Raw genomic sequence first — 13,325 nt, 5'->3', positions numbered from 1 at the left:
CTACAGGGGGCACTAAAAGGGGGGATTACCACTGGGGGAACTACAAGGGGGGGATTACTACAGGGGGCACTACCAGGGGGGGATTACTACAGGGGGCACTAAAAGGGGGGATTACTACAGGGGGCACTAAAAGGGGGGATTACCACTGGGGGAACTACCAGGGGAGGATTACTACTGGGGGTACTACCAGGGGGGGATTACTACTGGAGTCACTGAAAGGGGGGAATACCACTGGGAGCACTACCAGGAGGGATTACTACTGGGGGCACAACCAGGGGGAATTACTACTGGGGGCACTACCAGCTGCTGCCATTTCCCACACTAGGCTTATACTCGAGTCAGTAAGTTTTCCCAGTTTTTTTGGGTAAAAGTAGGTACCTCGGCTTATATTCGGGTCGATTTATACTCGAGTATATACGGTAAATAATAATTTCCAGTCTTTTCCTGAATATAAGTGGTGCATTTGCAAATGGCTTTAAAAACCTAATTGTTTATCAATGTAGCTTGGCAGTATAATCTCATTTTAGGTACAAAAAAAACAAAGTACAACTGATGGTAAAGACTGATTTTCCCGAACTGTGGTACAGAATTCCTCTGTGATATATCTTTTTTTGGGTTTCATTTCTTCACTGTGTCCCAAATTAATAAAATAATCTCACATCGTGGGGTTGCATGTGTGCAGCAGTTCAAGATGGCATCAATCTGAGTCTGCTCCACCCCGACCAGGTGCTTCGCTTGTTGTACCTCACACAATCCCAACTGTTGGGGGAACAGAGAGTTCGACCTAGAGTATGGGGGGGCACCACTACTTCACCAAGTTCTTCACCATCTGCTCCCAATGAGGCCCAGCCAATGCATAATCTTCTAGATTTCATGGGAACTGTGTCAGCCTCTCCACAGGTCCCCTCTTTGCATTTTCCTAAATGAGATTATTAGCTTCTTCATAAAGTGTAAATGCTTCTTCAGCAAAACCTAAAAATGCTGTTTCAACATAATTTACTTGATAAGTAAGACATACCTGGGGTAGAGGAACAATACCCTAGAACGCAGAATGGATAATTCCATAAAAGACACCTATGAAACTTACATAGAATACCTGAGTGTTACAAAAACACAAACTACATTTATGTAAGCAGAAAACAAATTGAACATAAGTAAAGTTTATATATAAAGTGCTACCCTGAAGTCCATTGCAGACTTCCAAAACACTGTCTCTAGTTCTACTTGTCTAGTTCCCGATATTCTAGTTGACTAGCTGGCAATGCAGAGTCCAGATACTACAGTAGCTCCTTAGCCTTATATTAATGTTATAGACTACTTAGCAAAGCACTGCCATCTTAATACAGACCATATTTCTAATGTTGTGTTGTGTTTACATATTGTGAATGTAACGCATAATTTTTATCTAGGACCACAGAAACAATTGCTATACATCAATTTACAGTATATGTAATAAACAATTTTAAATGAATGATGAGGCAAGACACAATAGTTGTATTTGATACAGTATTTGTAATTTTATTTCACATATCTTTTTCAGTAAAGCCGGGTACAATATATAATATATACTGTATGAAATATCGTTCTTACAGGGATCGTAACTATATATCATTCGGATCATATAGTGTGTACGATCCGTGCACGTCGGTCATTCATCACATCGTCCTTTCTGCCACGCTGCACAGCAGATGGGACTATGCAATGAACAATGTCATGGAATGATACAGTATATCACATGGTCATGCAAAGGATAGTGTAGTGTGCACAGCTGCCGCAATGTATCGTTCCATCGTGTCGTGCCATCACTGGGTACACCATCGTATAGTGTGTACCCAGCTTAAGTCAGCTCTCGTGCAAACTATAAAAATTGAGATACATCTGATGCTAATATCATGCTGGACCAAAGATATATATTTAGACCAAGCACGTTTCCTTGACAGAAATAACAACAATCGCACACCCTTCAACATGACCCCTTCCACCAGACACAAAATGCTCTTTTCCTGGACTTCCAATATAACTTATGTTTGCATTTACCTATGTTAAATCACCCTCTCATCAATTATTACATTCATCACATCATACATTATATTTTGTACCTCTTCAACTTTCAATACCATCTATATGCCAATGACACCCAAATCTACCACTCCTCTATGGGCCCTTTCTAACTCCATCCTCTCATACATCTCCAACTGCCTGTCTGCCATTTCTTCCTCGATGTCCCAACCCTTCCTGAAGTTTAACATGGTACTGTTTTACCCGCTTACATGGTCCTTCCATATCTCTCCCTCTATCAGTTGATAATATCACCCTCTCATCAGACCCCCATTCCTGCTGATTCGGTGTCATCCTAAACTCCACTCTATACTTCTCTCCCCACATTCAGGCCACTGCTCAATCTTGCTGTTTCCAGCTTCAGAACATCACCAGATTCCTGTCCTTCCTCTCATCATTTCCCGCTCAGACTATTGTAACCTCCTCCTCTCTGGTCTCTCAGTGTCTCATTTGTTCACATTTCAATCGATTCTTAATGCTGCTGCTAATCTCATTTTCCTCTCCCATTGTACAGTGTTTGCCTCCTCTCTCTGCAACCAGATTCACTGGCTCCCAATCCAGTCTAGAATGCAATCAAACTACTCACCCTGACTTACAAAGCCTTAAACCCATCCTCCGTTGCCTACAGCATTAACCTCATCTCTCTCCACACTCTCTTCCACTGTCTCTGCTCCTACACTCTGACCAGCGCCTCTCCTCCACCCAGACTCTTAACTAGTGTCCCAGTGTGTCTTTAAAGTGTACCAGCCCTACTGATAACTCAATACTGTTCTCCTCCACCCTTCCACTACATATCCTTCCTAATTCACACCCTAACTGTTTATCCCTTCCCCTTAGTATGTAAGTTCATACAGGCAGATACCACCACCCTCTTGTTCCTCCCTAGCACTATCCATATCACCATTGCTCTGCTTCCTTGTTTCCTTATCCCTTCAGTGGCTTGGACTTCGTTTGCTCACCCATATGTTGGGTACAAGCAATTGCTAGCTTTAACGTGTCGTCGTATTCGTGTTCCTGTCGTATGTCCTATCCAGTATGTATTGAGATAAAAATGACTGGTACTTATACTGGCTGTGGCACACAATGTTGACCATTGCGGTTTCCCATAGATGCCTTAAATAACTCTAACAGCAGCCTAATCCTAACTTCATCCATAGCATGAGGGTATATGTACTATACATCATGTTGACATTCAGACGATGTTGACAATCTGATTATGTAGGTATACCCTTATGCTATGGTTTCTCATTATGTATTGTACTTATGCTCTGATACCCGGTTACTGTTTTCTATGTTTACCCTAAACAGTGCTGAGTACACTTTGTGGTGTATTATAAATAATAAAACTTAATAATAATTGGTGGAAGGGAATGTGTTGGAGGTTCTACAGTCGCACTGATTCCAATACGGCTCAGGATAATATGAGATATGGTAAGAACTTACCTTTGTTATCTCTATTTCTACGAAGTCCATAGGGTTCCACAGGATACCTTGGGTAAAGGTGTGACGTCAGTCATCGGGCACCATAGAGTTAAGCTTTCAGCCTCCCAGGATGCACTAGGGTCCCCCTCCTATACCCCGCCCCCGAGCCAAGGCACCTCAGTTAGTTACCAAGCCATAGGCCGGAGGAGGAGAAGGAAGAGAGAGAAAGAAGATCTGGATACACACAAGAATCACACTCTCACCAGAGGGAGACGGAAAAACCGGTGAACAGAACAAAGCCCATCTGCAGCACAGGTGCGACAGGACGGGAGTCCTGTGGAACCCAATGGACTTCGTAGAAATAGAGATAACAAAGGTAAGTTCTTACCATATCTCATATTTTCTACTTCAGGGTCCATAGGGTATCCACAGGATACCTTGGGGATGTCCCAAAGCAGTATCCTCTTTAAGGGTGGGGACGCTCCTGTTCTGAAAGGAGAATCCGCTGCCCGAAGGAAGCATCCTGAGAGGCGAAGGTGTCAAACCTGTAATACCTCACGAAGGTATGGACAGAGGACCACGTAGCAGCCTTGCAGATCTGGACTGCAGAGGCACCACGTCGAGCTGCCCACGAAGGACCCACAGACCTAGTGGAATGAGCCTTCAGAGAAGGAGGAACCGGCAGACCTTCATGAAGATAAGCTTCAGAAATAGCCATACGGATCCAGGCTGCCAAAGTTTGCTTTGAAGCAGGCCAACCCTTTTTACGGAAGCCATAGAGGACAAACAAGGTGTCCGACTTCCTAAACGAAGAAGTGCGGTCAACATAAGTCCTTAAGGCCCGCACAACATCCAAAGTGGCCTCACCCACTGAAAGACCAGGTGAGTTAAAGGCCGGAACAACTATTTCCTCGTTAACATGAAACTGGGAAACAACTTTGGGAAGAAATTCAGGTCGAGTGCGGAGCACTGCCCTGTTCCCATGAAAAATCAAGAAAGGGGGTCTACAAGAGAGAGCCCCTAAATCAGAAACACGTCTGGCCGAAGCTATGGCCAGAAGGAAAACAGTCTTAGCTGTTAACCATTTAAGATCCACTGAGCCCAGTGGTTCAAACGGCGGTCCCTGGAGTGCACTCAGGACCACAGCCAAAACCCAAGGCGCCACAGGTGGAACAAAGGGCGGCTGAATGCGGAGAACACCTTGCATAAAGGTGCGCACCTCCGGGATTGTAGCAATCCTACGGTGAAACCAGACAGACAGGGCCGAAACCTGTACCTTCAAAGAAGCAAGGCGAAGCCCATTATCTAGTCCCGCTTGTAGGAAGGCGAGAATCTTAGACAGACGAAACTCCCGCGGTGCATAACCTCTCGGTCGACACCATTGGAAGAACGTATGCCACACGCGATGGTATATCCTCGCGGACGACGGTTTCCGAGCTCGCAACATGGTACGCACCAGAGCTGGAAAACCCCCTGGACCTAAACATGGCTGTCTCAACAGCCACGCCGTCAAAGACAGCCGAGCCAGGTCCAGGTGAAGACAAGGACCCTGCGACAGAAGGTCCGGTCGTAGCGGCAACCGCAGAGGACTGTCCACGTACAAACCCTGAAGGTCTGAGAACCAGTGCCGTCTGGGCCACGCGGGAGCTATCAACAGGAGCGTCCCTCCTTCCTGTTTGAATTTCCGGATTACCCGTGGAAGAAGGGAAACCGGAGGAAACAGGTATGCGAACCGGAACGTCCACCGGACGGACAGAGCATCCACCAGAGACGCCTGTTCGTCTCTTGTGCGAGACCCGTACACCGGCAACTTGTTGTTGTGCCGGGACGCCATGAGGTCGATCTCTGGAAGACCCCCACCTGTCCACCAGCAGTTGAAAAACGTCCGGGTGCAGGGACCATTCCCCCGGATGAACGTCCTGGCGACTTAGAAAGTCCGCCTCCCAATTTAGCACTCCCGGGATGAAGACCGCTGATATGGCCGGAAGATTGCGCTCCGCCCATACCAGGATCCGAGACACCTCTACGAGAGCCGCCCGACTTCGGGTTCCTCCTTGCCTGTTTATGTAGGCCATGGTGGTAGCGTTGTCCGACTGGACCTGCACCGGGCGACCCTGGAGAACCCGATGTGCCTGCTGGAGAGCATTGAAGACCGCACGGAGTTCCAAGATATTTATTGGAAGCTCTGCTTCTGTCGGCGTCCACCTGCCCTGGAACAAATGTGGACCCGAAACTGCTCCCCAGCCCCGAAGACTGGCGTCCGTTGTCAACAGGACCCAATTTGGAACCCAGAACGGACGTCCCTTGCTGAGATGGGTCGTCTGCAACCACCAGGCACAAAGATCCTTTGCTGTCCCGAGTCCAATAAGGCTCCGAGGTGCAGAATCCGCCGAGACGGGATTAGAGTGGACTTCTGCCAGTTGATTAACCAGCCGTGCCGTTGCAGCAGCGCAATGGTCAGGGCCAAGTGGCGTAGAAGGAGCTCTGGAGATCCTGCCACTAATAACCGGTCGTCCAAGTACGGCAACATGCGGACTCCCTGCAGCCACAGAGAAGCCGCCATGACCGCCATCACCAGGCCAAAAGGTAACGCCCGAAAATGGAAGTGGTCGCTGCGGATTGCAAACCTGAGGAACTGTTGATGGTGCAAAAGAATAGGAACATGCAGGTAAGCGTCCTGTATGATCAATGACACCATGTAGTCCCCAGGTTCCAGCGCCAGAATAATGGACCGTAGGGTCTCCATCCGAAACTTCGGCACCCGCAAAGACTTGTTGAGAGCTTTGAGGTTGAGAATCGGACGATACGACCCATTGGGTTTCTGCACCAAAAATAGATTTGAATAGAAACCCTGGCCCCTCTGGGAGAATGGAACAGGCACTATAACTCCAGCCTGGAGCATAGTGTGCAAGACCTTCCGCAGCTCCGTGGCCTTGTTCCGGTCTGATGGTAGACCCATGGTGAAGAATCGAGCCGGGGGTCTGTGCCGGAAAGAGAGGGCGTACCCGTGGGAGACCACCTCGAGAACCCAAGTGTCTGTCGTGGTGACCGACCAACACAGAGCGAACTGCAGCAGGCGGCCTCCCACTTTGGGATCCCCCAACGGGAGGCCCGGACCGTAAGGCTGCAGGCTTGTCATCAGGCTTAGGGGCCGGACGTCTGGTACTCCATGCCTGCTTCCGGGGCTTGGCAGATTTCTTGGGACCAGCCTGTCGGGGAAAAGACTGTGGTTTGGGCCTGCCCTGGGCCCTATAAGACCGAAAGGACGATGGTCCTGAACCAGAAGGAGCCGCGGCCGACGGGAGACATGCCGATTTGGCTGCCGCCAGCGTGGCCACAATCTTGTCCAGATCTGGACCGAAGAGAACTTCTCCGTTAAAGGGCAACGCTTCCAAACCCTTTTAGGAGTCAGCGTCCGCCTTCCAGGATCGCAACCACAAGGTGCGACGAGCAGCCACCGCTGCTGAAGAAATTCGAGACACCAGTGTACTAATGTCTAAGGCCGCCTCGTTGATATATGTGGCCGAATCACGGAGATTACCAATCAACTCCGTTTGTTCGGCCAGACAGTCGGAATCAAAGGACGCCACCAATGAATCCGCCAAACGCTCCATCGCTCTGGCAACCCAGCAAATGGCCATAGCCGGCCGCGCTGCCCCCCCCCCCGCGAGGGAATAAGCGGACTTCAGGCAGATTTCCACCTTGCGGTCCGTAGCATCCTTAAGGGAGGACATGGATGGCATCGGCAAGGTGGCACTACGGACAAGACGTGTCACATGAGAATCCACCTGTGGAGGGGATTCCCACTTAGCAAAATCATTATCTGCGAACGGATAAGCCACCGCCAGGCGCCTCTGCGGCTGGTATCGCTTGCCAGGCTGTTTCCACGCCTTCTCTAAATGGTCCATTAACTGACCCGAAAGAGGAAAGACTGTGGCGTCACCCTTCACATCCTTAAAAAAGGCATACTTGGATTTAGCAGCTGGGGGAACTTCGTCCTCAATCACCAAGGCTGTGCGGACTGCCCGAATAAGTCCAGGAATATATACTTTGGACCTAGCGTCAGCGTCCTTAGTATGGAGAGGTTCCTGATCGTAAGGATCCAGAATCTCCCCATCATCAGACGTCCCTTCGTCATCCTCATAAGGAGCCGACAGAGACGCCACCGGCCGTTTATGTGGCCGCATCACAGTCTCCCCCTGCAACACATCCGACAAGTGCTGTACAGAACTCGTCAGGGAGTTAACCCACGCCGGCTCCTGAGAAACCGGGAGAGGGGAAATAGGGAGACTGCGGGGTACCACCAATTGTCTTGGTAAACCCTGCATGGGTGACGACACCACTGACTGCTGGGACAAACCCATCTGAGTAAACGCGGGCTGCGGAGCTAACTGGCCCACTAAGGTTGTAAGCGCCTGAGCGAAACAAGCCCACGGCGGCTCCTGTACCGGTGCTGTAACCGTAAGAGGCCGTGCCATTGACAAACACTGCCGGCAGAGGCCATCCGCGCTACCCTCCCCCTCCGCTAACGGTACTTTATACGTAGTACACTGTAGCCGGAGAGGAAAATCACTTTCAGACATGATGGTACTAAGTATGTGACCCCTCTCACCAATTGTATTTTAAAGAGGTGAGAGACCACCCTGCAGCACCGCACCGCAAGGGCTTAGCAGAAAGAACAGGGACAGTAATAAAGCTGACAGTCAGAATAGGAGATACAGGCAGCAGCGCTAGCACAGTCACATACAATGCAAAGAAAATCAATTCCTGCACTAACCAGCGCTGATCACTCAACTACACAGACACAGGGCCTGGTAGGACACAGCGCTGCATACACAGACCTGACCACAGCGGAGGAGAGGTATGCGGGGGGACCCAGACCAAGATGCTTCCTTCCAGGCTTCCAGCAGCGTTCACCATGCGTTCAAGGAAGATGGCCGCCGTGGAGCAGAGAGGAGGCTGGCCTGGGGGAGGAGCGCTGCCACAGGGCCAGTCGGCAGAGTGCAGAGAGGGCTGTGTGCAGCGGGGGAGGCGCCGGCTGTGCGACAGGGAAGGCGCGCTCCCCTAGCATGCATTTAACCCCCGGGACGCCGCAGCGCTACCGCTCTGCTGCGGTCCGCTGTCCCAGGGGGGTAGTGGAAGCGCAGGTTCTTACCAGGCTCCACGCTGCAGCCAGTCCCCAGGGAGCCCCCTGGACCATGTAACAGCGGGGACCCACCGCGGGACCCTGCTGCTTACCTTGCTGTCCCCCTTGAATCCGGCCATGGTCCGGAACATCTGGGGTCACCGCTAGCTGTGACCCCAGATGCTCACCAGCATCCCCGGATCGGTAACGGCGTTCTGGTACCGGCGGGGGTGTAGGGAAGACAGCATGGACGTCAGGACTGACTGTCCATGCTGTACATCCAGATGTGCAGCCACAGCTGCATACAGGAAAGCTTCAGGGGCTCTTCTTAGCCCCCACTCCGACAGGTGCACCCGACTCCGGTCGGGCACCAAACTAAACTGAGGTGCCTTGGCTCGGGGGCGGGGTATAGGAGGGGGACCCTAGTGCATCCTGGGAGGCTGAAAGCTTAACTCTATGGTGCGCGATGACTGACGTCACACTTATACCCAAGGTATCCTGTGGATACCCTATGGACCCTGAAGTAGAAAATTATGATTACTGTTACATCTTGTAGTTCTTAAAACGTTTACACTGAGTTACTTTTCCTAGGTTGTACTGGACTAATTGATTCTCAGAGTCTGGTTCCAGGTGGGTGTATAAGTCTGTTGGCAGCATCTAATCATTGCCGGTTATAGAGTTTTCTTGTCTAGTAATACTATTGTTGCTCACACGTGATGGTTTTGACAATTATGCCAAATGCGATTACCTTCAACCTGTCACAGTTTAACTATAGTGACCTGTCCTTCACTCAGATTTTGTACCTGTCCAGTCTTACAGTATACTGTTTATTATCACCCTTAGTGGTCCACGTTTATTACAATAAGTGAATTCAGTCCTGTTTGCCATCTGCATTTACTATTTACTCGTGTTCCTGTTTTTTTTTCAATGCTGGTCTTTGCCACTAGGCATGTGCCTAGGGGCACCACTTGCCTGGGGTGGCACAGCAGGCTCCTCATGCATACTATGCCATTGGCCTGATAAGGCTGCAGAGGCTGGTTGATTTCTTTTTCATTGTCAGTATGGCTAATTTTTATATTTTGCAACCCACAAGGGGAGGATGGTCCGGGGTGCCGAATTTTAGTGCGGGTGATTGGGAGAGTGAGGTTAGGACTGTCTAGGCTGTTCAGAGGCATTGTGACCAGCTCTAACATGAAAGTGACAGAGCCGGTTGTAATGTGATGTGGGGGTGTGGCCAATTTTTGGGAAAGATGCTTAGCATTGAAACTTATGAAGCATAAATTATATGCATACACACATACATGTGCAGAGTATGTGCCTTGCAACTGGATATTTGCACGCTCCTAATCTCAGAATTTAAGGCTGCACATATGAGAAGAGGTGTCTTCATTAAAATATGCAAAGAAAAGAAGATGACTCTTTAAAAAGTAATTGGCTAACAAGGAAGAAGTGAGGCATAGTCTACCTACTACTCTTATAATGATGCCAACACAGCAATCTTTGTGGCTACACTAAAGTAAATAGCAAGCAGACATGGTCATTTGACTGGCTGATGCACATTCTCATCCTAATATTTACAGCTGCCAGCCAAGCATTTACAAATGAGCCAGAGGGTAACATGGTAGGCGAAGCCATGGACATTTTAGTTTGGTCTGGTGAGCCAGCATCATTCTGCAGGCTGTGTGTTGTGCACACCTACTCTAAGGGAAAAAGAGGTCTGGATTTCCTCTATCTACAGTCACATAATCATCTATGCAAGGCAGAGCAAGATAAAGGTTTCATTTAGTCATAATTAATATGGTAATAGTAATAAAATGAAACATTCTGCACAAGAAAAGTGCTTCCACTGTGTAAGTACACTTACCTGAGCACACTGATCCTTTCCAGCCATGAGAGCCCAGTCAAATGGTCTTCTGCATTTCTCATCATGAAGCCTCAAGTCCCCTCCTGCATCAATGAGCTTGCTCATGATCCACTGGTTACAGGAAAATGCAGCAGCATGAACAGGGGTGCTATAATCAAAACAGCGGCTGAAAAATGACACAAAACAGTAAAAGATTATGCATTTGCTAGCTTTAAAAAACAACAAAAAATGAAAATGTAGCATGTGGGTTTTCATTAGTCTTCCATGTGCTACTACTTAAAGAGTCACATGTATGGAGTCAGGGTCAGGTTTCAAGAGGTGCAACCAGAAACAAGTAAGGTTTTAGTACCATAATATCCCACAGAGATACAACATACAACACACTAAGGGACCTTGGCCCTCATTCAGAGCCACTCGCTATTTGCGGTCGTTCGTTCTAAAACTAGGGGTGGCTATTCAAATGAACCGTTCGCTGTTTGCGGTCTGTTCACGCCTCTATGTCTGAACGAGCGAACAAAACTTGCGTTCGTTTTTTGGAAAAATACGCCCCCTGGCCGCTCGCATCCTACGTCATGTCCGCTATTTATTAGATTAATCGAGTACATCGACAAGGGTATGAACTGCTCGCTATTCTTGGGGTTGGTGTTTGCTACCACAATTTTGCGCGCAGTTCTGACTATAAAATAACCCAGTGACGTGGTCCATGACGCTGCTGTTTTAAATATGCACACCCATAAAACGCCCGTTTTGACCTTTAAGCACGCCTGCGTTCTGATCTCCACTCCCCATTTTCAAGCACCTTCCCCTGTTACCACCCACATACGCCTCTTTCTGTCACTCAAAATAGCAGGCATTCGCTATTTTGCGAGCACATGAATTTCGGCCGCACTGACTGGTTAGCGCATGCGTATATGCGCAGTTGGGCTAACATCGCTCGGAACGAACGAGCGGCCGCTTACGAACGGCTCTGAATCAGGCCCCTTGTGCTTAATTCTATCTGCACTTTATTGATGGTCTTTAGGAGTGATCAGTTTTTTCCATTTTGGCTACGATAGAGATACATCAAGAATAGAATACTGCACATTTTTAGAATTACAAAATTATATTATGAACGTCTTGAAAATAAATACACACAGTGGGTTGTCCTTCATTGTAAACTGAAGTTATTTCCATAACTTCATATTTATAATGATTCACTAGAAAACCCTGCGGTTAGTCACTTTATTATAAGTAAAATATGTCAATGTTAAAATTATGCTTGGATAAATTGTACTGCATGAGATATATGGAAATTGTGTGCTACATGTGCAATTTTATCTACAAGTACATTTTATTTTACTAAGATGATATACTTGGCCAGATTCTGAGTTGGGAGAAAAGCAAAAAAGAGCAAGTAAATTTGCACATGTTGCACTGCAGGTGGGGCAGATATAACATGTGCAGAGAGAATAAGATTTGTGAGAGGTGTGTCCAAACTCAGATCTAAATTGTAGTGTAAAATAAAGCTGTCCAGTATTTGTGGGCTACATGCAAAAGCAGCCAGTATTTACCCTACATGCAGAAAAAATATATATACTTGCACCCCTTGCATTGCAGTTGTCATCAGTGCTGCGCATGCGCCGTTACGTTCAGAGAAGCGGCGCATGAGCGGCACTGATTACAGCTGCGGTAATTGAACATAAGATTCTAAGTCCCCGCACCAGCTCCCACCTACCCAGCCGGCTGCAGCTGTGGACCATGACCTCTCACCCAGCCCCAGCGGCTACAGGACAGGGTGGCCAGGCAGAGGGAGATGTAGATTTTTATTTGTTTTATATAACTTTACTCTTGTGTTCCCGGCAGCAATGCTGCTGCTGACGCTACCGGGCAGCGTCTCCCCTCCCCTCTGTTACCCGGTGGCACTTGTGCTTCTTTATTTAACTGTTTATAGTAAATAAGAGGGGAGACGCTGCCCGGCAGCAGCAGCATTGTGGCGGGGAGAATACACAGAGACCTGACCTGCCCAGCTAAAAGCAGGTAAGTATATCCCGCTGTACGCAACCTGAGAGTGGTGTAGTAACACCATCAAATTCCAAAAATACATAATGTTTGGAATTTGATGAATAGTTTAATTTCTACAAAGTATGGGGAGTGTGGAAATGAACGCAGACAGACTTAACCAGGAGAAATCAGTGATATCTCCTGTGTTAATGAATACTAAAAAATGGTCATTAAGGAAAAATGCCCTTAAAACCGTTATTTTAGTGTTGATGAATAGGCCCCTATATCATGTTCGAACATGTACAGTAAAGACTACTAATATATGTGTAGCACAGTCCACAAACAAATGATATTCAAATATGTACAATGAGGTTATCCAATGAATAACATTTTTTAAATGTTTTAGAAACATAGGGAATCAATATTCAATTAAAATGAGTACATTTAACCCATTTCAGACATTTCCAGCAAAAAAACCATCTAGATTTTATTTTACAATATAATTAATATCAACTTCTTGCACAACTTCACGCATTTCTTTATAATATAATGCATTCTAAATGATTAGTTTTGATTTTCTGACAGCTGTCTTTATTATAACCTGTCTAAATATAACCTGTGTAAATATAACCTGTCTAAAGTAACAAAAGAAGAGGGGTAACATGTCTCCTTTCATCTGTAGCCAGAGGTATTTTCTGGAAAAATAGTTTCAGGAACTGTAAGTGCAGCTACTGGGGGTAGAGCTATAGAAAAACAATTGCATATATAATTATTATATATTTATATATATATATATATATATACATACACACATATAAATTATATATACATATGTATAGTATTTACAAAAGAAGGCACTCAAAAGGGACTTTAAGG

The 13,325-nt window shown here is 47.3% G+C and overlaps 1 protein-coding gene across 3 annotated transcripts in view; it reads right to left on the bottom strand.

Annotated features, from left to right (window-relative positions):
• TEX14 (testis expressed 14, intercellular bridge forming factor) overlaps positions 1 to 13,325 on the bottom strand; it is a 377,640-nt gene that overhangs the window by 308,366 nt on the left and 55,949 nt on the right. For all 3 annotated transcript variants that reach the window (XM_088449540.1, XM_088449541.1, XM_088449542.1), the window contains one exon: positions 10,470 to 10,635. In XM_088449540.1, the coding sequence (XP_088305666.1) occupies positions 10,470 to 10,635 (166 nt within the window). The remainder of the gene's footprint in view (positions 1 to 10,469; positions 10,636 to 13,325) is intronic.

Source organism: Taudactylus pleione, unplaced genomic scaffold (assembly GCF_031769625.1).
Source record: "Taudactylus pleione unplaced genomic scaffold, aTauple2 ptg000487l, whole genome shotgun sequence".
Taxonomy (NCBI): Eukaryota; Metazoa; Chordata; class Amphibia; order Anura; family Myobatrachidae; genus Taudactylus; species Taudactylus pleione.
This window is presented reverse-complemented; position numbering and strand designations above follow the sequence as displayed.